This window comes from Nannospalax galili, unplaced genomic scaffold (assembly GCF_000622305.1).
Source record: "Nannospalax galili isolate Female #2095 unplaced genomic scaffold, S.galili_v1.0 scaffold1050, whole genome shotgun sequence".
Classification (NCBI taxonomy): domain Eukaryota; kingdom Metazoa; phylum Chordata; class Mammalia; order Rodentia; family Spalacidae; genus Nannospalax; species Nannospalax galili.
In genome coordinates, this window is record NW_008329037.1 from 1258581 (window position 1) to 1285185 (window position 26605).

At 50.8% G+C, this 26605-nt stretch overlaps 2 protein-coding genes across 5 annotated transcripts in view; one reads left to right on the forward strand and one right to left on the reverse strand.

Moving 5' to 3' along the window:
• Ptpn23 (protein tyrosine phosphatase non-receptor type 23) overlaps window positions 1–16071 on the forward strand; it is a 28334-nt gene extending 12263 nt beyond the window's left edge. Inside the window, exons 2-25 of one of the 4 annotated variants that reach the window (XM_008830647.3) lie at window positions 1073–1147; window positions 7176–7303; window positions 7547–7623; window positions 8234–8283; window positions 8415–8546; window positions 8996–9076; window positions 9150–9281; window positions 9484–9552; window positions 9833–9889; window positions 10017–10075; window positions 10240–10319; window positions 10439–10553; window positions 10669–10734; window positions 11045–11190; window positions 11462–11773; window positions 11851–12005; window positions 12090–12241; window positions 12335–12514; window positions 12606–14382; window positions 14473–14657; window positions 14761–14865; window positions 14943–15081; window positions 15170–15283; window positions 15382–16071. In XM_008830647.3, the coding sequence (XP_008828869.1) occupies window positions 1073–1147; window positions 7176–7303; window positions 7547–7623; window positions 8234–8283; window positions 8415–8546; window positions 8996–9076; window positions 9150–9281; window positions 9484–9552; window positions 9833–9889; window positions 10017–10075; window positions 10240–10319; window positions 10439–10553; window positions 10669–10734; window positions 11045–11190; window positions 11462–11773; window positions 11851–12005; window positions 12090–12241; window positions 12335–12514; window positions 12606–14382; window positions 14473–14657; window positions 14761–14865; window positions 14943–15081; window positions 15170–15283; window positions 15382–15846 (4851 nt within the window). In that variant the 3' untranslated portion in view covers window positions 15847–16071. Of the gene's footprint in view, window positions 1–1072; window positions 1148–7175; window positions 7304–7546; window positions 7624–8233; window positions 8284–8414; window positions 8547–8995; window positions 9077–9149; window positions 9282–9367; window positions 9416–9483; window positions 9553–9832; window positions 9890–10016; window positions 10076–10239; window positions 10320–10438; window positions 10554–10668; window positions 10735–11044; window positions 11191–11461; window positions 11774–11850; window positions 12006–12089; window positions 12242–12334; window positions 12515–12605; window positions 14383–14472; window positions 14658–14760; window positions 14866–14942; window positions 15082–15169; window positions 15284–15366 lie in introns of all 4 variants that reach the window. The other 3 variants (XM_008830638.3, XM_008830658.3, XM_029562271.1) reach the window with 3 other exon arrangements.
• Window positions 16072–16228: 157 nt separating this feature from the next.
• The window catches only part of Scap (SREBF chaperone), a 36280-nt gene continuing 25903 nt past the window's right edge, over window positions 16229–26605 (reverse strand). Inside the window, exons 8-22 of the mRNA XM_029562276.1 lie at window positions 25077–25189; window positions 23762–23856; window positions 22959–23057; window positions 22590–22808; window positions 21540–21916; window positions 20860–21045; window positions 20572–20773; window positions 20382–20497; window positions 19775–20285; window positions 19615–19700; window positions 17624–17706; window positions 17353–17516; window positions 17095–17175; window positions 16719–16925; window positions 16229–16640 (exon numbers count right to left, since the gene is read on the reverse strand). Of these exons, the coding sequence (XP_029418136.1) occupies window positions 16395–16640; window positions 16719–16925; window positions 17095–17175; window positions 17353–17516; window positions 17624–17706; window positions 19615–19700; window positions 19775–20285; window positions 20382–20497; window positions 20572–20773; window positions 20860–21045; window positions 21540–21916; window positions 22590–22808; window positions 22959–23057; window positions 23762–23856; window positions 25077–25189 (2785 nt within the window). The 3' untranslated portion in view covers window positions 16229–16394. The remainder of the gene's footprint in view (window positions 16641–16718; window positions 16926–17094; window positions 17176–17352; window positions 17517–17623; window positions 17707–19614; window positions 19701–19774; window positions 20286–20381; window positions 20498–20571; window positions 20774–20859; window positions 21046–21539; window positions 21917–22589; window positions 22809–22958; window positions 23058–23761; window positions 23857–25076; window positions 25190–26605) is intronic.

Genomic DNA, 26605 nt, shown 5'->3' on the forward strand with positions numbered 1-26605 from the left:
ATTTTGAAGCAAGGTCTCCCTGTAGCCCCATCTGGCCTGGAACTCACTATGTAGCCCAGGCTGGCCTGGAACTCACAGAGATCCATCTGCCTCTGCCTCCCAAGTGCTGGGACTACAGGCGTGCGCCACCACGCCCGGTGGGCTTACTTATTTTTAAAGACAGGTCAGGTACTCCATCTTCCGTTTCTTGGGTGCTGGGTTTACAGGTGTGTGTGCCACCATTGCTGATTATGAGATGCTGGGGATCAAGCTCAGGGCTTCGTGCATGCTAGGCAAGCACTTCACCAGATGAGCTACTTTCCCAGACCTGTTGATTTTCAGTGATTATGTTCCATGCCAGTCTCCTCTGATGTGAGCAGCTGACCTTCCCTTCTATCCAGCTCATTCCCATAACATACCTACAAGCCTTTCCTGACTGTGGAGGACATTATAAAACACCTACTTCTGTGCTACCCTGTCCCTGCCAGGACAGATTGGTGAGGAAGGAATTGTACTCTTGCACTTGTTTGGTGCCTCTTGCTTGTGTGTGCTTTTAGTTTATGGCTATGTTTGTGACCCCAGAATACACAGGATCTCATCCTTGAGGGAGGTTTAAATTTGTGACTCTGAGCCAGGCATGGTGGCACATACCTTTAATCCCAGTACTCTGGGCAGGTGAATCTCTGTGAGTTCAAGGCCGACCTTGTCTACATAGCAAGTTCAGGCCAGCTGGGGCTACAGGGAAACCCTGTCTCAAAAAGACCAAAAAAAAGGTTTGTGACTCATGAGGATCTCCATAGGGTCCTATTGCAGCCAGCTCAGTTCCCTGCTTTCCTGAGCTGGTAGAGTCCTGGACTTTTTTGAAGGCTGCAACATTATGAGGACCTGCTAAGGTTCACACAGCATATTCAGGCGTATTTTCCAGTGGGCTCAAAGGAGAAGGAAGCTCCCAAAATTAGCATCCTGTTGTTGCTCACTACTGAGGCAGAATTTCCTGGTTGTGCAGAAGATAAGCTTGAGTCTGGACTAAACCTGTGCCTTCTTTGAGAACAGAGGTACAGATCACTGCCTTACATTCTTTTTTTCTCTCTAGTTTGTCCTGAAGAATTATGGAGAGAATCCAGAAGCCTACAATGAGGAACTGAAAAAGCTGGAGTTGCTCAGACAGGTAGGAGAAGGTACTTTTATCTCAGCATGAACTGAATTGATTTGCTTGAGTGGTTAAAAAAATATCCTCTGGGTATGGTGGTGCACACCTTTAATCTAAGGAAGCAGAGGCAGGTGGATTTCTGTGAGTTCCAGGCCAGCTGGGGCTACAGGGAGACCCTGTCTCAAAAAGACCAAAAAAAATCTTCCCACTGTGGTCTTACTTGAATTTACCTTTTTTTTTTGTCTTTTTGAGACAGCACCTCCTTGTAGCCCCAGCTGGCCTGGAACTCACTATGTAGACCAGACTGGCCTTGAACTCACAAAAATCCTCCTGCCTCTGCCTTCCAAGTGCTGGGATTAAAGGTGTGCGCCACCATGCCCGGCATTGAATTTACTTTTTAAAAAAAAAAATTTTTTTTTTTAAATTTTATGTGTATGTGTGTATTACCTGCATGTAGGTAAGTACATCCATGTCGTGCAATGCCAGTGGTAGAGGACAGAAGAGGCTGTCAGATCCCCTGGAACTAGAGGTACGGACAGTTGTTAGCTGCCATGTGGGTGCTGGGATTCAAACTCGGGTCTTCTGCAAGAACAACCAGTGTTCTGAACAGCTGAGCCATCTCTCCAACCCCTGAATTTACTTATTTTTCCCTCTGCAAAAGCACCAAAATTGATGGCAGAAAACTGTGTGTGCACCTGGTTCTACTGTTGCTTGTCATCTTTGAGAGTCTGATGGGTAAAAGAGATTTTACTATATTTACTTAATTTTATCTTTTTTTTGACATAGGGTCTAATGTAGCTCAAGCTGGCCTTGATTTTGTGTTTCTCTTGCCTCAGCCTTGCAAGTTCTAGGGTTATAGGCATTGCTCTTTTACCTTGAAATCTTACTATGGAATGGGTCCAGGCAGTGCATGCCCTTTTTTTTTTTCTTTTTCTTTTTTTCCCAAAAGTAGCAAGACAACTTTATTTGGAATAAAGTGATAGTGCATTTTAAGATTGACATTGAGCCACATGAGTAAAGGTGCTCAAGGATATTGAGTATTATTTGGGGCTTCCTTTTTATGGGGTTCCAGAGAAAGAAGAGTATGGTTGTTAAAGGGCATAGTGAGGGTGGTTCTCTGTTTTGATTGACACATTAGTTCATAATGTTTTCTACATGTCCCTTGCTGTAATAGAACTGATTTTAATCATATGCATTCCCAATTATGCACAGATAGAAGATGGTAAGTAGGGGATTCTCTCTAAAGCAAACTTGAAAGATATATTTTACCTTACTGTACATGCATCCAAAATCAGTTCAGGCAGGATGGGCCTTTTGATTCTTTGTACTCAGGTATATTGGGGATTTTTTGAATAGAAATAGTCTAAATGTGGTTGTTACTAAGGACTGAGAAATGCAGTATTGTTCAGAGGCGTAGTCTGATGCAAATGGGATCTGAGCTTTTTTTTTTTTCTTTTTTTTTTTCTTCTTTTTTTTTTTTTTTTTTTTTGTCTCTTTTTGAGACAGGGTCTCCCTGTAGCCCCAGCTGTCCTGGAACTCACTATGTAGACCAGGCTGGCCTTGAACTCACAGAGATCCGCCTGCCTCTGCTTCCGAGTGCTGGGATTAAAGGTGTGCGCCACCACGCCTGGCTTGTATTTTTAATAATACATATTTTATTTGTATTTTTAACAATACAAATATTTTAATAATATTTTCCAATTTTACATAGAAATGTTTATGTGTCCAGTTCATTTCATATTTCTCTATAATATTTACCTTTGGTTTTTGCTCAGAAAACCTTCACCATGGGGGCTGGAGAGATGGTTCAGTGGTTCAGAGCATGTGTTGCTCTTGCAGAGGAGCTGGGTTGGGTTCCCAGCACCTACATGACAGCTAACAACCCTCTATAACTCCAATTCCAGTGGGATCCAGTGCCTTCTTCTGGCCTCTGTGGGCACTTGTACATGATGCACATAAACTCCCACAAATATTCTTTTTTTTATTGAGCTTTTTAAATTTCATACATTTACCACTGAAATCCAGACCCCCCCCCATCCATGCCTCCCGCTATCCCCACAAAAATATTCTTTAAAAAAAGAAAAAGAGTCTAGTTGCAGTGGCACATGCCTTTAATCTTAGTCCTTTTGAGGCAGAGGCAAGCTAGTTTCTGTGAGATAGAGGCCAGTCTTGTCTACATACTGAGTTCTAGCTGGGGCTACAGGGAGACCTTGTCTCAAAACAAAAACAATAAAATCTTTATCACTCAATATGGTGAAACCAGCAGTTGTCCTTCTAATATTTTGAAGGTTTTTTGTTTTGTTTGAGATATGGTCTTATTATGTCCCTGGTGGTCATGGAAGTTACAATGTAGTCCAAACTGGCCCTAAACTTGGCAGCAATCCATTCCTGTCTGCTTGCTCAAAGCTAGGATTACAGGTGTATGTCATCATACCTAGCTTATATTTGAAGATTTTTTTGCTGTGCTGGGGATTAAACCCAGGGTGTTGTGCATGCTAACTAAAGAAAGACTCTACTATGGAACTATATCCCCAGACCTTGCTTTTTGTTTCGTTTTGTTTTTTTTAATTATTTTTGTTTTATGTATATGAGTGTATTGCCTGCATGTATGTAAGTGCACCTGTGTTGTTCAGTACCCATGGAGGTCAGAACAGGGTGTAGGATCCCTTAGAACTAGAGTTAGAGATGGTTATTACCTGCCATGTGGGTGCTGGGATTCAAACCCCGGTCTTCTGTAAGAACAACCAGTGTTCCTAACTGCTGAGCCATCTCTCCAGCCCTGACATTTACATTTTTATTTTTACTTACGGTATGTCGTGTGGAGGTCAGAGGAAAACTTTGAAGAGTTGGTTCTCTTTCCATCATGGGTTCTAAGGATTGAACTCAGGTCATCAGGTTTGCATAGTAAATGCTTTTACCCACTGAGCTGTCTCGCCAGTGCTGTTTTAGGTAACCCTTATTTTACTTAATAATGACCCTAAAATGAGATACTAATGATGATGGCAATTAGATGTACCAAAGAGAAACTGAAGTGCTTTCTTTAAGTCAAGCATGATGAGGCACACCTATAATCCCAGCATTGAGGAGGCTGAGGCAGGTTTGCTGAATTCAGTTCTGGGCCACATAGTGAGCCCCTTTCTCAAGCCCTATCTCTGAAGCAAAAAGGCAAAACAAACCAAAGCTGCTGTGAACTGGGTCCTCTAACCATTTAGTTTCCTGAGGAATCACCGTATTAGTTTGCATAGTAGCTGTACTATCTTTTACACTTCTACTAGCAGTGGACAAGAGTCCTAATTTGTCTACATTTTCCCAGTGTTTTATTTCTTTTCAGACAGGGTTTCTTGTAGACCAGGCTGGCCTTGAACTTACTCTGTGGAAGATGACCTTGAACTCCTGATCTTCCTGCCTCTACCTTCTAAGTGCTGGGATTACAGACATGCACTAAAGCCCCTATAGTTCCAGCCGGCCTGGAACTCACTATGTAAACCAGGCTGGCCTCGAACTCACAGAAATCCACCTGCCTCTGCCTCCTGAGTGCTGGGATTAAAGGTGTTTACCACCACACCTGGTCTTTTTTTTTTTTTTTTTTTTTAAGTAGTACTAGTGCCAGGCATCTTGGAAGGCAGAGGCAGGTGGATCTCTGTGAGTTGGAGGCCAGCAGCCTGGTCTACATAGCAAGTTCCAGGCCAGCTAGGGCTACGGGGAGAACCTGTCTCAAAAAGACCAAAAAAAATAGGAGCTGGAGAGATGGCTCAGCGGTTAAGAGCACTGACTGCTCTTGCAGAGAACCCACATGGCAGCTACAAACTGTCCTTAACCTCCAGTTCCAGGGGAATCTGAAGACCTCTTCTGACCTCCACAGCATTGCATGACTCGGGTACATTCACATACATGCAGGCAAACACATACACATAAAATAAAAATAATAAATTATTTTTTAAAAAAGACAAATAGGCCAGGCGCGGTGGCACACGCCTTTAATCCCAGGACTTGGGAGGCAGAGGCAGGCAGATCTTTGTGAATTCAAGGCCAGCCTGGTCTACATAGTGAGTTCCAGGACAACTGGGGCTACAAGGAGAACCTGTCTCAAAAAGCCAAAAAAAAAAAAAAAAAGACAAAGCCAGGCGTGGTAGCTCACGCCTTTAATCCCAGCACTTGGGAAGCAGAGGCAGGAGGATCTCTGTGAGTTTAAGGCCAGTCTGGTCTACATAGTGAGCTCCAGGATAGCTGGGGCTACAGGGAGACCCTGTCTCAAAGAGACCAAAATAATTAAAAATAAATAAAATTAAAATAAAGTACTAATAGTCATGCTGATCTGTGTCAGATAGAGTGGAGCTTGTGCCAGGCATCCTGTTCTGCTGTCACACAAAGTGAGTGTTCTTGCTGACAGTTCCCCACATAGCTATAGCATTCCTCTAGCTGGTGCTGCCTAGCCTGCTTCTGGCCCCACAGCTGCTAGCATCCTAGTGAGGGTCTCTAGGCTTCTGCTGTGTGGGACAATGCAGGATTTGCAATGCTTCCAGCCCAAGTCTTGAGTGGACACCTGCTTCTTGGAAGTTACGTGATCTGCATTTTTGTTTGAACAGAGGGCTCATTGGCTTTGTTTCATACCTACCCCAAATGGAAAGTTTTGTTTTAATTACAAAATTGAAAGTGGTCAATATAAATAATATATAAGAATTTATGTCTGTATCAGACATACATATATATATACATATACATACATATATATATATATATCTTTTGTATGAATGCACTAAAAAGATAAAATAGCCTGGTGTGATGAAGCACGCCTTAATCTTAGCACTGGGGAGGCAGAGGCAAGCAGATCTCGGTGAGTCTGAGTCCAGCCTGGTTTACATAATGAGACCCTGTCTTTTAAAAAAAAAATGGGGGGCTGGAGAGATGGCTTAGTGGTTAAGAGCACTGACTGCTCTTGCAGAAGACCGGGGTTCAATTCCCAGCACCCACGTGGCGGCTACAAACTGTCCTTAATTCCAGTTCCAGGGGAATCCGAAGCCCTCTTCTGACTTCCGTGGCATTGCACGACACCGGTGCACTCACATACATGCAGGCAATATACTCATACACATTTAAAAAAAAAATTTTTTTTTAAAAAGGATAGGCGATAGCTCATTTAGTAAAGAGCCTGCCATGTAAGCATAAAGACCTGAGTTTGGATTCCCAGCATCCACATAAAAAGGGTGTGGTCATGCACATTTGTAGCCCTGGCTGATGGGTAGACACAGGCAGCTGTGGGGTCAGTGAGACCCTCTCTCAACAGATAGTGAAAGACACTTCATGTCAACCTCTGTTCTCCACCCACGCATGCATATACAAGCACATGCACCTGTATATATGTGCACATATATACACTATACACACACTTTAGTAATATTGCCCCAAGATAATCACTGCCAGTATTTTAAAATATTCTGGATTTTATTTTCTTTTTAGTCTATATACCTACCTGCATATCCTGAGATTTTACAGAAATGAGATCACACCATCTGCTACATTCCTTTTTTTTTTTTTTTTTGCCTAATAGTGTCATGGATATATTAATATATCCATAAACTCTTTTTTCTTTAGTGTTCATGGCTGCAGAATAGTGTCTTGTGTAAGTCACCTTACATAATTCATTTAAACAATCCTCTTTAATGGAGTCTAGGCCGTCCAGTTTTTGAATCTGATAATAATGCTGTGAGAATTTAGGTTTTTTTCCCTTAGACCCCCCGCCTCCTTGTTTTTTGAGACAGGGTCTCATATAGCTCAGGCTGACTTCATACTTCTTATGTGTGTTGGGATCACAGATGTGCACCACCATGCCTCTTACTGTACATTTTTAGGTACGGAACTGTGGGTCAAAAGTTAAATACATTAAAAAACTTAGAGCATATTGTAGACTGTCTTCTATAAATTTAGGGCTGACTTAGTCTACCAGTCTTGGTTGGAGGACAGTTTGTCCAGCAACTATACACATAGCTAGGGGCTTTCTTTGGATTCCCAGTAATGGCAGGTCTGTTTCTCCCATCCTACTCCCCAGAATGCTGTTCGTGTTGCTCGGGACTTTGAGGGATGCAGTGTTCTCCGCAAGTACCTTGGTCAGCTTCACTACCTTCAGAGTCGGGTGCCCATGAGCTCGGGCCAGGAGGCTGCTGTTACTGTCACCTGGTGAGAGCTGGTAGGAAGGACTGGGGAGTTGTGAGCCTGAAATGTGTCTGGCACAGCTGGGATGTCCGGGTGATAGGCATGATCCTTTCCCCATTCCTGTCTTCTTGCTGCACAGGATGGGGAGTGGGTTAGTGTGGTCTGCCCCAGGCCCCCATCCCATACTGGGGTGATTAGAACCCTTTGGTGACCTTCGGGCCCAGGCCAGCTTCTACTATCTAGATGACTGGGGTGATATGTCTGCAGGACTGAGATCTTCTCAGGCAAGTCTGTGGCCCATGAGGACATCAAGTATGAGCAAGCCTGTATTCTCTACAACCTTGGTAAGCTACTTGAACCTTCCCTGGGACCCTACCCCAAGCCTTGCCAGCCCCAGGTCTCAGTTCATCAGATGACCCACAGAGGCTGGGAGTGAATGAGAGGAACAAGATGTCTGTGTTCTGACTCCCCCACTGCCTCCACCTCAACTATTTGGGTACTTCTGCTGTTTTCTAGGGCCTTGGGAAGCCAGTGTACTGGAGAGTGGTTCTATTGGGCTGGCTGCCACAAATTTGCCACTGTGTGCTCTGATAGGGAGAGATGGCCTTTCTTTGCCTGAACAGCACCCCCACCCCTAATTGATGTCTTTGGGTTGCTTAAGGTGGGAGAACAAGCCTGGCCTCAGATTGCCCTTCCAGCAGCCTCAGGCTAGCTGAGGGAAAAGCATGGGGAGTTCCTCTCTCCTCATTCAGCCAGAACAGAACAGGAGATGGAAGAGCGTGGCTGGGCTTCTCATTGTTCTTCCTTGTGTCCTTGCACTGACTGCCCCAGCTTTCAGACCTGTTTTCCTGACTGGATGACAACAGTGCCATCTGTTTCAACCTTGACAGAGATGTGGGCAGCCCAGGGAGGCATCCCCAGGCTCCTCTAACATCATGTCCCCTGCCTCTCCAGGTGCACTGCACTCCATGCTGGGGGCTATGGACAAGCGGGTGTCTGAGGAGGTGAGGAAAGGGGCAGTGTGGGACATGTGGATGTGCCAGGGAGGGTGCTAGTGAACTGCGCTACCAGAGTTTGAATGATTCCTGCCCCTCTGGGAGTGAACACAGGCCATCTTCTTTCTCTTTCCTCTCAGGGCATGAAAGTGTCCTGCACCCACTTCCAGTGTGCAGCAGGTGCCTTTGCTTACCTGCGTGAGCACTTCCCACAGGCCTACAGCGTTGACATGAGCCGACAGATCCTCACTCTCAATGTGAACCTCATGCTGGTAAATGAGAGGTGCCCCAGTAGAACTGAATTGTTCGGTTTATTGAGATGTGGATCTCACTCTAGCTCAGGCTGGCCTAGAACTCAGTATGTAGCTCAGGCTTACCTCAAACGCATGGCTAATCCCTTGCCTCAGGTCCCTGGGATTCGAGGCATAAGCTACCACCCCTGGCTTTAAGTTGAATCAGAGAAGAAATAGCCAGCGGAGGAGGCAGTTAGTTTTGAGATCCTGGACAAGCCATGTGCAGGTAGTAAGAGACAAGCAGGAGGCTTTGGCTTTAGGTTTTTTGAACTCCAGGTAGATCAGGCATAGGGTGGAACTTCTGGGAGTGAGGGAGAGAGTAGAGGAGAGGGTAGCCAAGAGGAGAATCCCTTGGTCCATCTCTTTGGCTCCCAGGAAGGGAAAGATTCCAGGTAAGCAGAACAGTGACCTTGTACTTGCTACTCCAGGGCCAGGCTCAGGAGTGCCTGTTGGAGAAGTCAATGTTGGACAACAGGAAGAGTTTTCTGGTGGCCCGCATCAGTGCACAGGTAGGAATGGGGCTGAGGGTTAGCATTTGCTTTACCGCTGACCTTCATTGACTGGACCCATCCCAATTCCCAGGTGGTAGATTACTACAAGGAAGCATGCCGGGCCTTGGAAAACCCTGATACTGCCTCCCTGCTGGGCCGGATCCAGAAGGACTGGAAGAAGCTGGTACAGATGAAGATCTACTACTTTGCAGCTGTGGCTCATGTGAGGCCCTGAGGTTACTGGGTGTGGACTGGGCCAGGTGGCAGCAGCTTAGGAGACAAGTCATGATGCTTCTTCTTTTTTCCCAGCTACACATGGGAAAGCAGGCTGAAGAGCAGCAGAAATTTGGGGAGCGGGTGAGTGGGCTGTGGTGAAGAGGGTACTCAGGACTTCTTTCAGCCTTGTGAAATCCTGTCTCTTACAGCATACTGGAGGTGGTCTTCTCTGTCCCACCCCTGCCCACCTCATCCTCCTCCCCTGTACCATGTGCCAGGTGATCATCACCCTGATGTAGACCTGGTGTTTTCCTATCTTGCAGCCCTCATCCCTAGGAGTCTGGGAGACATGGCAGGCTCCCAACGGGGGGTGGGGGTGGGGCTGTTTGAAGGTATAAGCTCTCCGGTGATGCTACTTTGGGTTGCTGGCTTGGTTTGTACTTGTTATCTGAGCTGCTTGTCATATGATCAATGACTTGATCATCAGGCAGAGTAGGTAGGGGAGATGAAACATAGGGTCCAAGCAGGAATGAATAGATCTAGCTTTGCCCTCCACAGGTGGCCTACTTCCAGAGTGCCCTGGACAAGCTTAATGAAGCTATCAAGTTGGCCAAGGTAAAGCTGAGCAAGTGTGACTGCTCTTCAAAGCCCTGAGGACACAGGCAATAAGGCTAGCAGGGCTGACAGGTCATTACACTGGCTTTGGTTGGTGTGGGGCCCCATTCCTCTCTCTACCCCACAGGGCCAGCCTGACACTGTGCAAGATGCACTTCGCTTCACTATGGATGTCATTGGGGGAAAGTGAGTGTTTGGGAGTCGTGGTCAGGGTCCATTTTATTACATGTCTTGTTCCTCTGCCTGCCCCCCTTGGGAGAAGCCACCAGTGTGAGAGAGCAGTGGCCTACATAGGAGTCTAGTTTCTGGATCCTTGACAATCTTTGCTTCCTCACCACCCCTCCTCCCAGATACAATTCTGCCAAGAAGGACAATGACTTCATCTACCATGAGGCTGTCCCAGCACTGGATACCCTTCAGCCTGTGAAAGGTCTGACAGCTGAGGGAGAGGCTGAGGAGTAGGGTTGGGAAAAGAAGGTGGGGAATAAGGAAGAGGCTGCCTTGGGTCTCCATAATGGGCCTGATCTCTGTGATGCTCCCTGGTCCTAGGAGCCCCCTTGGTGAAGCCCTTGCCAGTAAACCCCATAGACCCAGCTGTTACAGGTCCTGACATCTTTGCCAAATTGGTACCCATGGCTGCCCATGAGGCCTCATCATTATACAGGTGTGTAGGAGGGACTGACCCTGTCCATGGAGTCACAGAGGGTCTTTGAGGTCTCTCAAATATCAGTTCTCTCAAGAGAGATTTGTCTCTAGTAACTGCTCTGTTGATTCCCCAGCGAGGAGAAGGCCAAGCTACTTCGGGAAGTGATGGCGAAGATTGAGGACAAGAATGAGGTCCTAGAGTAAGTGTGGGACTGGGGGTGGGAGATGGGATACACACCAGGTTTCCTGTCTCCCTGCTCAAGGCCTAGATCTAGGTTTGTGAGTCATGTCTTGGAGGATGCCCTTCTACCCCACTGTTTTCACCAATGCTAGGGCATGGTTTCTCATGACAGTCCATGTGGTAGTAGGGGAGATAAAGGTGGTAATTTTCTTTGCTAAGACCTCAGGCTAGCTTCAGTGGAGGGGATCCCCTAGCACACTTTACATGGAAGGAATTGGACCAGAGCCCAGCATCCATCTGATTCTGTTATCATCTCCTCTCTCCCCCAGCCAGTTCATGGATTCAATGCAGCTTGATCCTGAGACAGTGGACAACCTGGATGCCTACAGCCACATCCCACCCCAGCTCATGGAGAAATGTGCAGCGCTCAGTGTCCGGCCTGACACTGTCAAGAATCTTGTCCAGTCCATGCAAGGTGAGCAAAGCATAGAGCAAGCAGGTGTAAGGGGAGCAGATGAATGCCCTGCCATGGTGGCCTCTACTGAGAGTGGACACTATGCCAGCTAAGCCCTGGCCCGCTCATGTACCATCCCATGCCCCACTGAACCATGGGCAGCCCTGTCTGTGGAGCTCACCAAGTGCTGTCCAACAAACTCTAATCCAAGTGGGCAATTCTTTATCTTGGGTGATGGGCCAGAGTGGTACCTGGTCTGCTTACCTCAGTGGTTACCCCCAATATACCTCAGTACTATCAGGTGTGTTCACGGATGTCGAGGCTTCTCTGAAGGACATCAGGGATCTGCTGGAGGAAGATGAGCTGCAAGAGCAGAAATTGCAGGAGATATTGGGCCAGGCTGGGGCTGGCCCCTCTGTGGCCAAGGCTGAGCTGGCAGAGGTAAGGCGAGAGTGGGCCAAGTACATGGAAGTACACGAAAAGGCTTCCTTCACCAACAGTGAGCTACACCGCGCCATGAATCTCCATGTTGGCAACTTACGCCTGCTCAGTGGGCCACTGGACCAGGTGCGGGCTGCCCTGCCCACACCAGCCCTCACCCCAGGTGAGCCCCGCCCATCACTGTGGGGAGAGGCTTGGAGCTGGGGTTTCTCTGGCCTCACTGACTGCTGCTGCCCTCAGAGGACAAGGCCGTGCTGCAGAACTTGAAGCGCATCCTGGCCAAGGTGCAAGAGATGCGGGACCAACGGGTGTCCCTGGAGCAGCAGCTCCGAGAGCTGATCCAGAAAGATGACATCACTGCCTCTCTAGTCACCACTGACCACTCAGAGATGAAGGTGGGTTAGACAAGCAGTGGGGAGGCCTGTTTCTGGGCTTCATCCTTCAGAATTGAGGCCCCAAGTGTCCTTGTTTTTCTTCAGAAACTGTTTGAGGAACAGCTGAAGAAGTATGATCAGCTGAGGGTGTACCTGGAGCAGAACCTGGCTGCCCAGGACAACGTCCTCCGTGCACTGACTGAGGCCAATGTGCAGTATGCAGCTGTGAGGCGGGTGCTTAGTGAACTGGACCAAAAGTCAGTGTCTGGCCTTGCTCTTAACCCAGCCCAAGCCCCATTCAGAGCTCTGTCCTAGTAGTTCGCCTCACCCTGGCCTTTTTGCCCACCAAGGTGGAATTCCACACTACAGACCCTGGTGGCTTCATATGAAGCCTATGAGGACCTGATGAAGAAGTCCCAAGAAGGCAAGGACTTCTATGCAGACCTTGAGAGCAAGGTGGCTGCCTTGCTGGAACGAACACAGTCCATCTGTGGTGCCCAAGAGGCCGCCCGCCAGCAGCTTCTAGACAGGTGTGTGTGTAAGCTTTAAGCTTCTTGGTAGCTCCAGCCTAAGCCAGCCTGATTTATGGGGGCTGGCCTTATTTCCCTGCCTGTCCTTTAGGGAACTGAAGAAGAAGGCACCACCACGGCCCACAGCCCCAAAGCCACTGCTGTCCCGTAGAGAGGACAGTGAGAGTGCAGAGACCGGAGACCCACCTGAGGAGCTGCATAGCCTGCCCCCTGACATGGTGGCTGGCCCACGGCTGCCCAATGCGTACCTAGGAACTACTACCCCACTCCACTTTCCTCCTGGCCCCTTCCCCAGCTCCACAGGCCCAGCATCCCACTATTTCTCAGGACCTTTACCCTCTGGATCCTATTCAGGCCCCACCCAGCCCATGCAGCCCAGGGCTGCAATGCCCATGGCACCTGGGCCTGCCCTTTACCCAGCCCCTACCTACACACCAGAGCTGGGCCTTGTGCCCAGATCCTCCCCACAGCATGGAGTGGTAAGCAGTCCCTATGGGGGTGTAGGACCACCCCCACCAGCTGTAGGTCTCCCCTCTGCTCCACCTCCCCAGTTCTCAGGCCCTGAGTTAGCCATGGCAGTTCGACCAGCTACCACCACAGTAGATAGTGTCCAAGCCCCTATCTCTAGCCACACAGCACCACGGCCAAACCCTACCCCTGCTCTTCCCCAGCCCTGCTTTCCTGTGCCTCAACCTGTCCCCCAACCCGTGGCCCCACCACAGCCTCTGCCCTCACCCTACACATACTCTGTAGGGACCAAGCCACACCTTGCAGGCCCTCCACCACAGCACCACTTTCCTCCTAGTATTCCCACAGGCTTCCCATCCCCCCGGCTTGGGCCCCAGCCCCCACCCCATCCTCACCCTTCAAGAGCATTTGGGCCACAACCCCCACAGCAGTCCCTTCCATTCCAGCACCCACATCTCTTCCCACCCCAGGCCCCAGGGATCCTTCCACCACCACCCCCTTATTCTTTTCCCCATCAGCCTAGTATCTTAGGGCAGCCACCACCCACCCTGCATACTCAGCTCTACCCAGGCCCTTCTCAAGACACTCTGCCTCCCCATTCAGGGACTCTGCCTTTCCCCAGTCCTAGGCCTCCTCAGCCGCCTCATCCCACCTTGGCATATGGTTCTGCTCCTTCCTCTAGGCCACTGGGTCCCCAGGTAACCCCTGTCTCCATTCGAGGCCCCCCACCTGCCAGCCAGCCCACCCCTAGTCCCCACTTGGTGCCTTCACCTGCCCCATCACCAGGGCCAGGCCCAGTATCTTCTCGGCCCCCAACAGCAGAGCCACCACCATGTTTGCGCCGAGGTGCTGCAGCTGCAGCAGATCTGCTGTCCTCTAGCCCTGAGAGCCAGCATGGTGGCACTCAGCCACCTGGAGGTGGGCAACCCCTGCTGCAGCCTACCAAGGTGGATGCAGCTGAGGGCCGACGGCCACAGGCCCTGCGACTGATTGAGCGGGATCCCTATGAACATCCGGAGAGACTGCGGCAGTTGCAGCAGGATCTGGAGACCTTTCGGGGCCAGTTAGGGGATGCAGGGGCACTGGATACTGTCTGGAGAGAGTTGCAAGAGGCACAGGAACATGACGCGCGAGGTCGATCCATTGCCATTGCCCGCTGCTACTCACTGAAGAACCGGCACCAGGATGTTATGCCCTATGACAGTAATCGTGTGGTGCTGCGTTCAGGCAAGGATGACTACATCAATGCCAGCTGCGTGGAAGGGCTCTCCCCATACTGCCCGCCCTTGGTGGCCACCCAGGCCCCACTACCTGGCACAGCTGCTGATTTCTGGCTCATGGTGCATGAGCAGAAAGTGTCAGTCATTGTCATGCTGGTGTCTGAGGCTGAGATGGAGAAGGTGAGAGCCTAGATGGGTGCCCAGGAGAGTATCATGGGGTGGTGAAGCAGGGAGCTCTGGAAAACTATAACCATCTTGTCTACCCCTTAGCAAAAGGTGGCACGCTACTTCCCAACTGAGAGGGGTCAGCTCATGGTGCATGGAGCCCTAAGCCTGGCACTAAGCAGCGTCCGTACTACCGAAACCCATGTCGAGCGAGTACTGAGTCTGCAGTTTCGTGACCAGAGCCTCAAGCGCTCTCTTGTGCACCTCCACTTCCCTACTTGGCCTGAGTTGTGCGTTCAGTGCTCTGATTGGTGGGGAATAGGGCAAACTCCTTGGTCCTTAAAGGTGAGGGCCTCAGATCAGGCATGGTTTATATCTGCTCTTTCCCTGCAGAGGCCTACCCGACAGCCCTGGCAACCTGTTGCGCTTCATTCAGGAGGTGCACGCACATTATCTGCATCAGCGACCCCTGCACACACCTGTTGTTGTGCACTGCAGGTAGGGAGCCTGCAGCCACCCAAGGGTTTCTGCTCCATGGGCTCTTAGCCTGACTTTGCACTCCGTTTTTGCCACAGCTCTGGTGTAGGCCGCACAGGAGCCTTTGCGCTGCTCTATGCAGCAGTGCAGGAGGTGGAGGCTGGGAATGGGATTCCTGAACTGCCTCAGCTGGTGCGGCGGATGAGGCAGCAGAGAAAACACATGCTGCAGGAGAAAGTGAGTGGATAGGTTGAGCTGGGCCAGGCCTCTGCCCTTGGTGAGGATGGCCCCTGCCCAGGTAACTGGATTATGTGCCTTTCTGCAGCTGCACCTCAGGTTCTGCCATGAGACACTGGTGAGGCATGTGGAGCAGGTCCTGCAGCGCCATGGCATGCCCCCTCCAGGCAAGCCTTTGGCCAGCACGAGCATCAGCCAGAAGGTGAGAATGGTTTCCCTGGGGGCTGCTGGGTCAGTCACAGCCTGATGAAACAAAGTCTCTCCTCACTGGCTATGCCTTCTCAGAATCACCTTCCTCAGGACTCCCAGGACCTGGTCCTTGGTGGGGATGTACCCATCAGCTCCATCCAGGCTACCATTGCCAAGCTCAGCATCCGCCCTCCTGGGGGCTTGGATTCCCCAGCTACCAGCCTGCCAGACCCTGCAGAACCCCCAGGTCTCCTACCAGCCAGCTTTCCAGAGCCTGTCCCTGTCCCATCCTCCTCTCCACCCCAACTCTCTTCACCTCTGCCTGAGGCCCCCCAGCCAGAAGAGGAGCCACCAGTGCCTGAAGCCCCTAGCTCAGAGCCCCCCTCCTCATCCCTGGAGCTACTGGCCTCCTTGACTCCAGAGGCCTTTTCATTGGACAGCTCCTTGCGGGGAAAGCAGCGGATGAGCAAGCAGAACTTTCTGCAGGCCCACAATGGGCAGGGTCTGAGGGCTGCCCAGCCTACTGATGACCCCCTAAGCCTTCTGGATCCACTCTGGACACTTAACAAGACCTGAACAGACTTTGTCTACCTGATCCTTACACTACATCATCTCCCATACCACACAGGGCCTCTCTGGGTGGGCACAGCCTCTCCCATTCCTGCTGCCTTCAGCCCTGCCTGGCCAGGCCACGCCTATCAGGCAGAGATGAACTGTGGGCCTTGAGTCAGGTTCTGCTCCTTTGTGGGATCATCGATGTTTTTCATCTTTTGGCTATTGAAATAATAAACCTATTCTACAGCCAGTGTGTGAGTCTTCTCACTGCTGTTACCAGAGGCTTAGTGCCAAAGACCCCTCCCTTTGCTTTTCCTATCCACTGTTTCTTGGACAGCTCCTTCCTGGAACAGCTCTGAGAAGGGCCTAGGCATTAAGTGACAGAAGTAGCTCAGGCCCTTGGTAAAGGTGGTTTTTTAAAAAGTTTAATATTACAGTCAGGCGAAAGGACAGTTGAGGCGGTTGCGAGATGATGTCCAGTTCCGGCCTCCAGTCTAAGTCCAATGAATTGGCCCACCTCACAGCACCCCATCCTGAGCAGCAGGGGCCCCTGTGTAGCCAGCCTGCCCTCAGTCCAGCTTCTCCAGCACAGAGGGTACGTACACCAGGCTGAGCTCACTGCCGAAGTTGCAGACAATGGCAGCATTGTTCAGCACCAAAATCTGGCGGGCAGGCTGGGCCTCACTGTTCTTGCCCAAGTAGACTGTCTGTAACAGGTCCCCATAGTTTAGGTCCCAAAAGGAGACACAGCCTTGGCCGCCAGTCACCAGCAGGTTGTCCCAGATAACCCCCAAGCTTGCACCACAGCCCAGGTCCTGGAGGTAAGAACAGAAGAGGGCTTCAGCATCAGTTCTTCACCCAAACACCAAGACCCTTATACCCCACCTGCCTACCTGCTGAATAGAGTACAGCTTAATGCCTGTGCTGCGGTCCCAGATGTTGATGAGGTCATCCAGGCCACTACTAATGACGCAGGAAGTGGTACAGGTGAGAGAGGTGACATCTCCACGGTGAGCAAACATATGGCTGACCCGGCTGCCTGTGAGCACATCCCATAGGCAGATGGCCCCATCTTGTCCTCCACTGGCCAGCACCATGGTCTGGGGAAAGGCCCAAAGGAACCAGGTCACTGGTGGAGTACCTCTCTTTGAAAGATTCTGGTGCTGAAAAATGCTGCCTTTTGTCAACAAGGTGTTCCCATTACTGACTCCTGGAAGACCATGGGTCAAAAAGGGTCACTGACTGCCACCTCATCTACAGTTCCCATACCTGGTCGATGTACACAGTTGTGATTGCCCCCGAGTGGCCCTGCAGGGTGAAGAGGCAGCACGAATCCTCCAGTCGAAATACCTGGGACATGGATGAGCAGGCTCTGGTTTCTGGGACCTTCCCAAGTTACACTTTAGCCAGGAAACGCCTTCCATCATTCCTCTAGGACTCCTCCAGACTGCCCCCAACAACTGACCCATGCTGTTCCCCAACCCCCTCCCAGGCCACCAGCACCACCCAGAGATAGACAATACATACTCTTAGAGTATGGTCTTGGCTCCCAGTCACCAGGCGCCCAGCAGCAGCTCTCAGGGCTGTGATGGGTTTCTGATGTGCACAGGGCACTGTGTGGGTCAGGTGGCAGGTCACTGTGTTGCTGCTGTACACAGGAGTTGATGGAGAACTACCTCGCCCTTGAGCTCCTAAGGACAATGGGCTTAGTGAACAGATTCTGAAAAGGTACATCGCAGGTATCCATCCCCCTACCCCCAGCATGTTGCAGACACCTGCTGGCCCCAAGCCCTCTGACCTCTGAACTGCAAGGGGCTGAGAGAAGTGTGAGTTTCCAAGGAGAAGAAATCAAGAGAACCATTGAGTCGGGCAGCCACAATCCTGGAAGAGAAGAGCAAGATGGCCTTCCCTCAGCAAGATGTGGTAACAATCAGGAAGAGACAGGAGAGGCTATGGCTAAAAGGAATGCACAGATGCTGGAGCTTGAAGGCTCTGGCTACAACTCAATCTCTTGAGCTGGGCCTTTAATCCCAGCATTTGGGAGGCAGAGGCAGGTAGATTCCTGAGATCAAGGCAAGCCTAACCTACATATCAAGTTCCAGGCCAGCTGGGGTGACAGGGAAACCCTATCTCAAAAAAAAAAAAAAAAAAAAAAAAAAAAAAAAAAAAAAAAAAAACCCACTCAACCTCTATGCCTTAGTTTTCTCATTTGTAAAATAGGGTAACTGTGCCCACCTCAAAATGGCTGTGGGGTCAAATGAGCTAATTCAGGTAATGTGGTACCTAGTGAATGTCTTACATGCCTGTAAATTAAAATACAAAAAGAAGTGGAGGGTTCCCTTACAACCTGGAGCTTAAGGCTAGGAGAACTGGATCCGTTGTGAGGAAAGGAAACAGGACCTAGGGTAGAGATGTGCTCTGGAGCCACAGGGGGCTGCAGTCTCCATGACATGAAAGCAGTTCTGACCTAAGTATATAGTCTACTCCATTTTCTTTATCCACAAAGGATTTTCTTTGCTCCCAAGAATTCTTAAGCATAGACTGATGGACATGGATGGATCTCTAGACCATGAATCATGAGGAATTCAGAAATCTTCTCCAACAAAAGGCAGTACATGTCTAAGACTGCTGCCCATGAATCAGAAAGACTCAGAGCAGACCTAGGAAGCCATGGTACACAGGAAAGGGTGAGGAGAGACCATTGTCACCAGGAACCTAGATAGTTAAACAGAGAAATCTAAGCTTTTCCTAAAGCTAAGGGAAATGTGCAGCAAGGGAGGTTTGAACAAGCACAGAGGGACTTGATAAGGTTGGCCAGGCTGTGAGTAGAATGGGACAAGGGCCTGTGCAAGAGTCCTAGTGGTAGCAGAAAAGAAGGCAGCAGCCCAAACAGAGAGCACTAAGGGCATGAGTTCCCTGACCCCAAGAAAAAAGTTACAGCTCTAGCTCGGATGATGATATCAACCTTGAAAGAAGAGCCAGCATGGGGCAGGTAGGTGAACTAGGGTTGTAAACTGAGGTGAGAGCCAAAGTTCAGGAACTAGGACCACCCCATCCCTCACCTGTGTATGTGCAGAAACCCAAGATGGTGTGAGGGCAAGCAGCATGAGGGACAGAGACAGCATCCAGCAACCACCGACTTTTTGGTTGTTGTCTTTTTGAGACAGGGCCTCCCTGTAGTCCCAGCTGACTTGAACTCACTATGTAGACCAGGCTGGCCTTGAACTCAGAGATCTGCCTGCCTCTGCCTCCCAAGTGCTGGGATTAAAGGCTTGCACCACCACGCCCAGCTGGCAACCACAGACTTTTACAAGAAAGTTCTAGGCCCAGGTGTAGCACAGCTGTAACCCTACAATTTAGGGGGCTGAGGCAGGAGGATTGCTTCAAGACCAGTCTGGGCTACACAGTGAGTTTCAGATCAGCTTGTACTACCTACCAGAGTGAGACCTTGCTTCAAAACAAAACAAGTTCTGCAGACACATTTTCTGCAACTGAAAATACAGCTGAAATATTCAGAAGGGTCAGTGTTTAGAATCCAGTAAGAGGGCAGAAAAGAAAACCTGTGTACTCCTCACTGTCCCAGTGGCTAGGAACCCTGGGAGCTTAACCTGTGCCTGGACCTTCTAGCAAGCACTTCACACTCTAAAACTGTCACCCCTGGACCAACATCCTGTGTTAACAGGTACCAGGGGTTGAGTTTGGAAAGGTAAGTCAAGTGTCACATCAGGAAAGGAACCAGAGCTCAAGGAAGACACAATGGGGCCCAGGCAAGCAGCCTGATACTCTGACCTCTTGTCCAGGAAGACAAGGGCTGTGATCCCGGAGGAGACCTCTTCATTACTGCAGCAGAGCACTCCTTCGATGGCATCCCACACCTGCAAAAGCAGGTGATGAGTACACCCCTCCTTGTGGGAAGCTCCCCATCCCGGCTCAAGCTACCTCAGTCTACCTCTAGGCTGCCACTGCTTCGCCCAACCACGATGAGGTTGCCTTGCAGCTCCAAACTCCAGATGGAGCCTGCTGTGCTGGGGGCCCAGGCCAGAGAAGGGGAGCACTTCTCAGGAGCACATCCCTCATCTTTAGAGGCCTGGGATAGTGTGGGTACTGGGGAAGGAGGGCGCAGGACCGGCATGTGCATAGCAGCCAGCCCCGCCTCCTGGTACACGCGCTGCACCACACGGCTGAAGTCATAGCCAGAGTCCCGAGTACGACCACAGCCTGCCCGGTGCCGAGGCTCAGGCTGGGTGGGCTCTGGGGGCGGCTGCACGGAGAAGTTGGTGTCGATTAAGCAGGTGAGGTCTGGCTGATCCCCGAAGAGGGAAGGCAGTGGAGGGCCCCGGGGGCGGTGTCGCGGAGGGCTGTCCCCAGGCTCCTCTGGGCTAGCTTTCCCACCATCCGACAGCCTTTCCCAGTTCTCCTGGGTTTCAAAAGCGCCACCTCCACTGCTGTCCCTGCGTGGTCTGCCAGGATGAAGCCACCATAATTGAGAGCTGAGGGCAGAGCCTGCAAAGGTGAGGTGAGGGGAGGGACGAGGGGCGGGACCAAACCGAACTTACCCCAGGCGAGGGATGCGTGTGAGGCAGTCCCCAGTCTGTGCATCCCACACGCAGATGTGCCCTGCCAAGCAGCAGCTCACCAGTAGCATCCCATCACTGGCCAGACACTCAATGTCCTGTGTGAGGGTGCTGTATTGGCATGGGCCAAGGCCATGAGGCCCTGCTGTCCCTTGCACCTTGCCCTGCTCACCATGAGGTGCCCACGCAGCATCAGTGGGATGATCTCTGTCTCAGGGGGTGTGTAGCCATAGTCATCGCAGGGCAGGTCCCCACGTCTCCGCCTGCCGGGACCACCACCTGGCTGCCCATAGTTACGAGGGCAAAGCACCCGGTAGAGGCAGAGCAGCAGCAGCACAAGGACGATGCCAGCTGCCAGGCCAAGCGCAGCCACCCTGCATTGGACAGTGGAGGATGAGCAGGGTACACCCCCAACACTGGCTTCCACTCTGACCCACATCTTGCACCACAGCAGCCTTACTTGTACAAGGTAACATCACCATGGGCCTGTGTTCCACCTCCCTTAGGTCCAGCCTCCCAGAGCCCAGCAGGCAAAGGCCCAGGTGGGGCCCAGGCACTGCGACCATCCTGAGGATGCCGACCCTCCAAGGCCTCCTGTGGGTTCAGGTGCAGAGTGACAGGGATGACTGGCAACAGGCTGATGTACCTGTGAGCAGACAGTGGGCAACCCTCAGCAGGGATGCCTTCCTAGGACAGTTCTACCCCTGCCCGCCAGCCCCTCCCCACACCAGCTCTGGCACCCCAATATTGCTCCCTTTCTGACACTATCACCCTAGTACCCCTGAATGGATCTCATTCTACCAAGTGGAAGAGGGGCAAGCAACCTGAGAACAAGGACCCAGGACCACCCTCTCTCAGGTTGGTTTCTAGGACCAATGTTCCTTTTTTTTGAGGCAGGGTCTCCCAGTAGCCCCAGCTGGCCTGGAACTCACAGAGATCCGCCTGCTTCTGCCTCCCAAGTGCTGGGATTAAAGGTGTGCACCACCATGCCTGTCCCTATCAGCCACCTTATAAATGGTTTTAACTTTCAAATTCAATGCAGAATTCAGACTAGTGCTTCACCCACCTGTTGGAGAAGGGGACTCCCTGGGGATGGTGAGCTGTCACCAGAGAGGTGGCAACTGCCACAGCACAACTCACCTCTTGGCTAGTGTGATGTTGTAGTAATTGAAGAGGGTGGGCCAATGGCGGAAGGACAATTTCCTCCACAGTTCCTCATCCTCAGGTCCCCAGGTTACCTCTGGGGCTCCACCGTCATGAACACTCTCTGCTGGACCCACATGCTCAGGCAGCTCGCCTGGCAACGTCTGATTCTCTGGTAGTTTAGGGGCATCAGGTGGGAAGATGGAGAAGGCAGGGTCTGGGTGGTTGGCAGGCAGCACACCACTGGGAACTGGCATTGGGGCCAGGGAGCCCTCACCCAATGGGCTCTGTTCCGTCACCTGGGCAGCGAGGTAGGTACGTAGTCCTGCTGGGTCTGTATACACCAGGATGCCAATCCAGACAACGGTACCCGCCTGAAGTTGGATATCAAATGCTCAATAAGTCCTTGTGGAAATAGACCCCAGCAGTCTTGGCTCTCCCACTGGAAGGACCTGGGTCTCGACATGTGCAGACAGGACATGGCCCTCAACCTGTGCTTTCTTTGAACTTCCCAAGTCCTCTCACAACCACTTGCCAGTACTTGCCACTGAAGAGGCCTGGCTCCCTTCCTGTGGTTGGGAGTTGGGTTTTCAGGCTGGAAGTCACTGGAACCCCTTTAAGTGACAGAACTTCCTCATCCCTCTCTTGAGCTGGTCCCAGAGAGCTACTGCCATTCCCAGGTCAGCATGATCAGAGAGACCAGCTGCATGACCTGCTGCAGAGACCACCCAGAGGGCTTCAGTGTCACTTTCCTCTCTCGTCAGCTGCCTGAGAGAGATGCTGCTGTCCTGGTAGCCTGCACAGTACTCCCATCCCACAGAACCCTGTCTAGCAGGGCCCTGTTCTGGGTCCCACTGAAGATGGCTCTTCCCCCTGATGATCTTGGGGCTGCTTCTCCCACAGGCAGGCCAGAAACTATTGATCAGGGAGGAAAGGCACATGAAGCAGCTCCTAAAGCTAGGCTCTGGGGGACGACTGGGGTCTGGGGCACACGCTGAGGGAATTTGAGTGCTGTCCTCTCCAGGGCAGAGTAGGAGTGACAGGTACCATGATAAGGCGCTGTGCCAAGCGAGTACGGGCCAGGAAGTAGACAACACGCAGTCTTTTGGGGAGTCGCAGATTTCGGAAGGATGATGGTTGTAATGTGATGGTATGGGGTGTGGATGGCCGTACAGCTAGCTGTCTCTCGTAACGTGTAGGTCGCCCCACAGGCTTGGCTGAGGGCAAGCAGGACTCAGGGGGCAGCCGCTTGTTCAGATCCGCTAGCTGTTAAGGATATACAATATTCAGGTGTCCAAAGGCTGCCAGCATGGGAGTGCTGCCCCTGCCTGGGGTCACACCCTCTCATTCAGAGGCCCTCAGAACACAGCTAGCACCAAGCAATAGGGTGGGCAGGGTAAACGCATCCACTCTTACCTCCATCCGGCGAATGTCAATGGACAGGACAGTGGTGAAAAACAGCATCTGGAGGAAGAAGTCAGACACCAGACCCACAACAGCAAAGAGACAGAACTCCTAAAAGGAGAACATATGAGAGGTCCTGTGACTATATGGTTACAAGTCATAGGAAACAGTCCCCTGGCTCCAGGCACCCCAGAATTGGCAGGACACAACAGAAACAAGGAAAATATTCTGGTACCAGCCTGGGAGCTGACTGGTAGGGTCAGGCTAGCAGCTCACTTCATCCCCACTAGGGGTCAGCACAGAGCCCTTACATTTTTCTCCAGAGAGGACTGAGGGAGTGCTTTTTGTGAATCTTCTGGTCCCTTGAGAAAGGAGTGGGAGTCTGAGTCAACTTGGAAAACTCTAAGCCCCACTAGCCTGTTCCCTAAAGAGCCCTCCTCCACAAGTCCTGACCCCGCTCATGTGCCAACATCCTAGCCAGAGCCTTTCTGGCTAGCTACCCACACTGGACCATAAAAGAAAAGATAAATTCTGCTCTAATGAAAAAGGGTGCTCTATATCCCATGCTCAGTTAAGGAGCAGAACTTGCTGAGATTTAGGTTTTCTTCCCCTGCCCCTGTGTGAGATCTCTGGCATAGCAACACAGATTCTACAAAGCTTGGGGAAGATAACAGGACAACACACGACATCCAGTGGCACAGGGGTAGCACCACCTCTAACATTCCAAGACTGCTCTGTGTCATGCAGCCACTGAACCAACCCCTGACTCCCATCCCTTGCCAAGAGAAAAGGCTTGCAGGGGTGGGGGAAGTTACCTGGATGGCAGGCACAAGGGTAAAGTAGCCAATAAGGATAATGCCTAGTTCAGTTGCCATGTTCTTCATGATGGACCAGCTCTCGCTGCTTAGGCCTGCAGAGAGAAACGGCATGGGGATAGTGAGGGCCTCCCTGTGCTACATGTCTGCACCTGACCTTGTGGTTCTCAGATGGATAAAAGCATGGAGAGCGGACCCAGCCTCTGGGGCAGTCATTCTACCCAATGCCCAGACTCTAAGGAATTGCCACCATAATACAGTTGCTACAGAGAAAGGGGGAGAGGAGGCACTTAGGGCTTGGGGGGTATAGCAAAGCATTATGACCACCAGAAAAAGGGAGAAGCAGAGTGTTGAGAAGAGGAAAGCCTAGTGCTACCCACTGTAACCACATCCAATCTCTACCTGTGGTCCTGTCTGGGTTGCATGGGCCAGCCTCAGAGTATGCACACTAGCCACACAGCAGCATGGTTACAGCAATAGAGGAGCTAGCTGGCTTTTCCTCAAACTGTCCCCAGCACCATGCTATCATACTGTCACCTGAACAAGTCTCTGCACACACAGTGTGTATGGACTATTTTGCACTATCTCTTCTCTTCATAAGCCCATATCCAGCACAGGGTCTAGCAAACCATAGAGACTTAGAGGCTGGTAAAATAAATGCATAGTCTGCCTCTGGCTGTTGCTCACAGTAATGAGCTTAGGATGAACTGCCTCAAAAGAGCAACCATCAGGATAGGCTCTTTCCTCACTTTTCCTAGAGCCCCAGTTCCGACCAGTGAGGCCAGGGGGCTTTCCTGGCAGCTGTGGAGGCAGCAGCTCTGAAGAAACAAGCAAGTGCCAAGGTCAAGCACTGTGGAGTGAGGCATGAAGAGAAAACTCTAGGTACTGACCCAGACAGAAGGCTGCCATCAAATAAGAGGCCCGATGCTGTCCAGTTTGCTTTCTTACATGGGTGAGAACCAAGTACAATATAATGACCTCATGGTTCCTTGGGACACAGGCTAACAAGCTGCCAGGGCCCAGTACCCAACTACACAACTACCCCGGAGGCCAGAACAAGGCAGGTTTTTTTGTTTTTGTTGTGGGTAAGGGTGAAAAGGTATATGCAGGTACATGTGTGTGTGGCGGGGGGGGGTGGTCAGAGTTCAGTTTCAGGTGTTGTTCCTTAGGAGCCATCTACCTTGTATTTTGAGGCAGTCTCTTAGTGGCCAAGAGCTTGTAGATTAGGTTAGGCTGGTTGGGCAGCAAGCTGTAGGGATCTCCCTATTTCCTTGGGTACAGTAACAAGAGGAGCTGCCCACCACTCCAGTATTACCTTGTGCAATCCGCAGCTTCACCTCAAGGTCCACTGGGGTTGAGACCACTGACTTGGTGAGCACCAACACATTCTCTAACCCAATAACTACCACCAGGTATGGGAAAATTTCACTGGAAACAGAGAAGGAGACAGTAAAGAATGTTGGTGTGGTCAGGTCACACACAAGGCTTGAGCCTGAGAAGGCTGTGGGGCTTCCAGCCTGTAATAGAAGCTGCTAAGTGGCTTCTACAGCACAGGGCAGAAACCCTCCCCAATATACCAACATAGCTTCTGGCAACACAGCTATTGGCCTTTTTAAAGATGTTTATTTATTATTTTTGTTATTTCCTTTTTTCTTTGGGTGTTTTTTTGTTTTTGTTTTTGTTTTTTTAAGGCAGGGTCTCCCTGTAGCCCCAGCTGACCTGGAACTATGTAGCCCAGGCTGACCTTGAACTCACAGAGATCCGCCTGCCTCTGCATGTGCACCCACATGCACATAGACACACACACACACACACACACACACACACACACACACACACATTTGTCTTTTTGAGACAGGGTCTCCCTGTAGCCTCTGCTGGCCTGGAACTCTTATGTAGGCCAGGCTGGCCTCAAACTCACAAATATCCATCTGCCTCCCAAGTGCTGGGATTAAAGGCATGCACCACCACACCCGGCTTTTTTTTTTTAATTTTATGAGTATGATATATGATATGATTTTATGAGTGTTTTGCCTGAATGTAAGTGCACCTGTGTCATGAAATACCCATAGAGGTCAGAAGAGGGTATTGGATTCCATGGAACTGGAGTTATGGACAGTTGTTAGCCACCATGTAGAGACCTGGGTCCTCAACAAGAGCAGTTACTGCTCCTTACTGCTGAGCCATCTCTCCAGCTCCAGCTCCTAGGTTTAGGTAGGCTCCAAAGCCTTACCAAGAGGCCAGCAACCATCCTTATCTCCTCCATCCAGTACGGGGGAGGGAGCACTTCAGGAGGTCCCTCTACAGAACCATTGCCCCACTGCAAGACCACAGTTCCTCCTGGTCCTTACTACCAGATTACAGTAGCTGAAGAAACAACTATTTCTAAGACCCCACACCAGTCACTCCAGGCCAAGATATTGAACTAAATGGGAGGAAGGATTCAGGCCTAAATCCCTAAACCTTTGCTGAGAAGCTGTGTCTGGAGAAGAGCAACTGTTCCTAAAGGGCATTGTGAGCTGACCCCATGGAAGAGAGGGCTCTGTGGAGGTGTCCACAGGCAGGAGTGGGCTCAGAAAAGGAGAAGACATTCCAGGGTAAGGGAATGAACAGAAACAATACAAAGTAGCTTTTCTGAACAGCTGTTGGCTAGCATATTGCTAGGCCTTGAGTCCAATCTCTAGTATTGGGGGGAGAGTAGTTTTTCCTATGGCCAGCCTAAGAAACCAAGGTCAGAGACTGGCCAGTCAGCTGGCAAGTATTAGGCAGGCAGGGCTCAGCCACAGTGAAGGAGACCAAAGCCTGAGGACACAGAGGTCTTCCAGACTAGGACTGGCAGAGGAA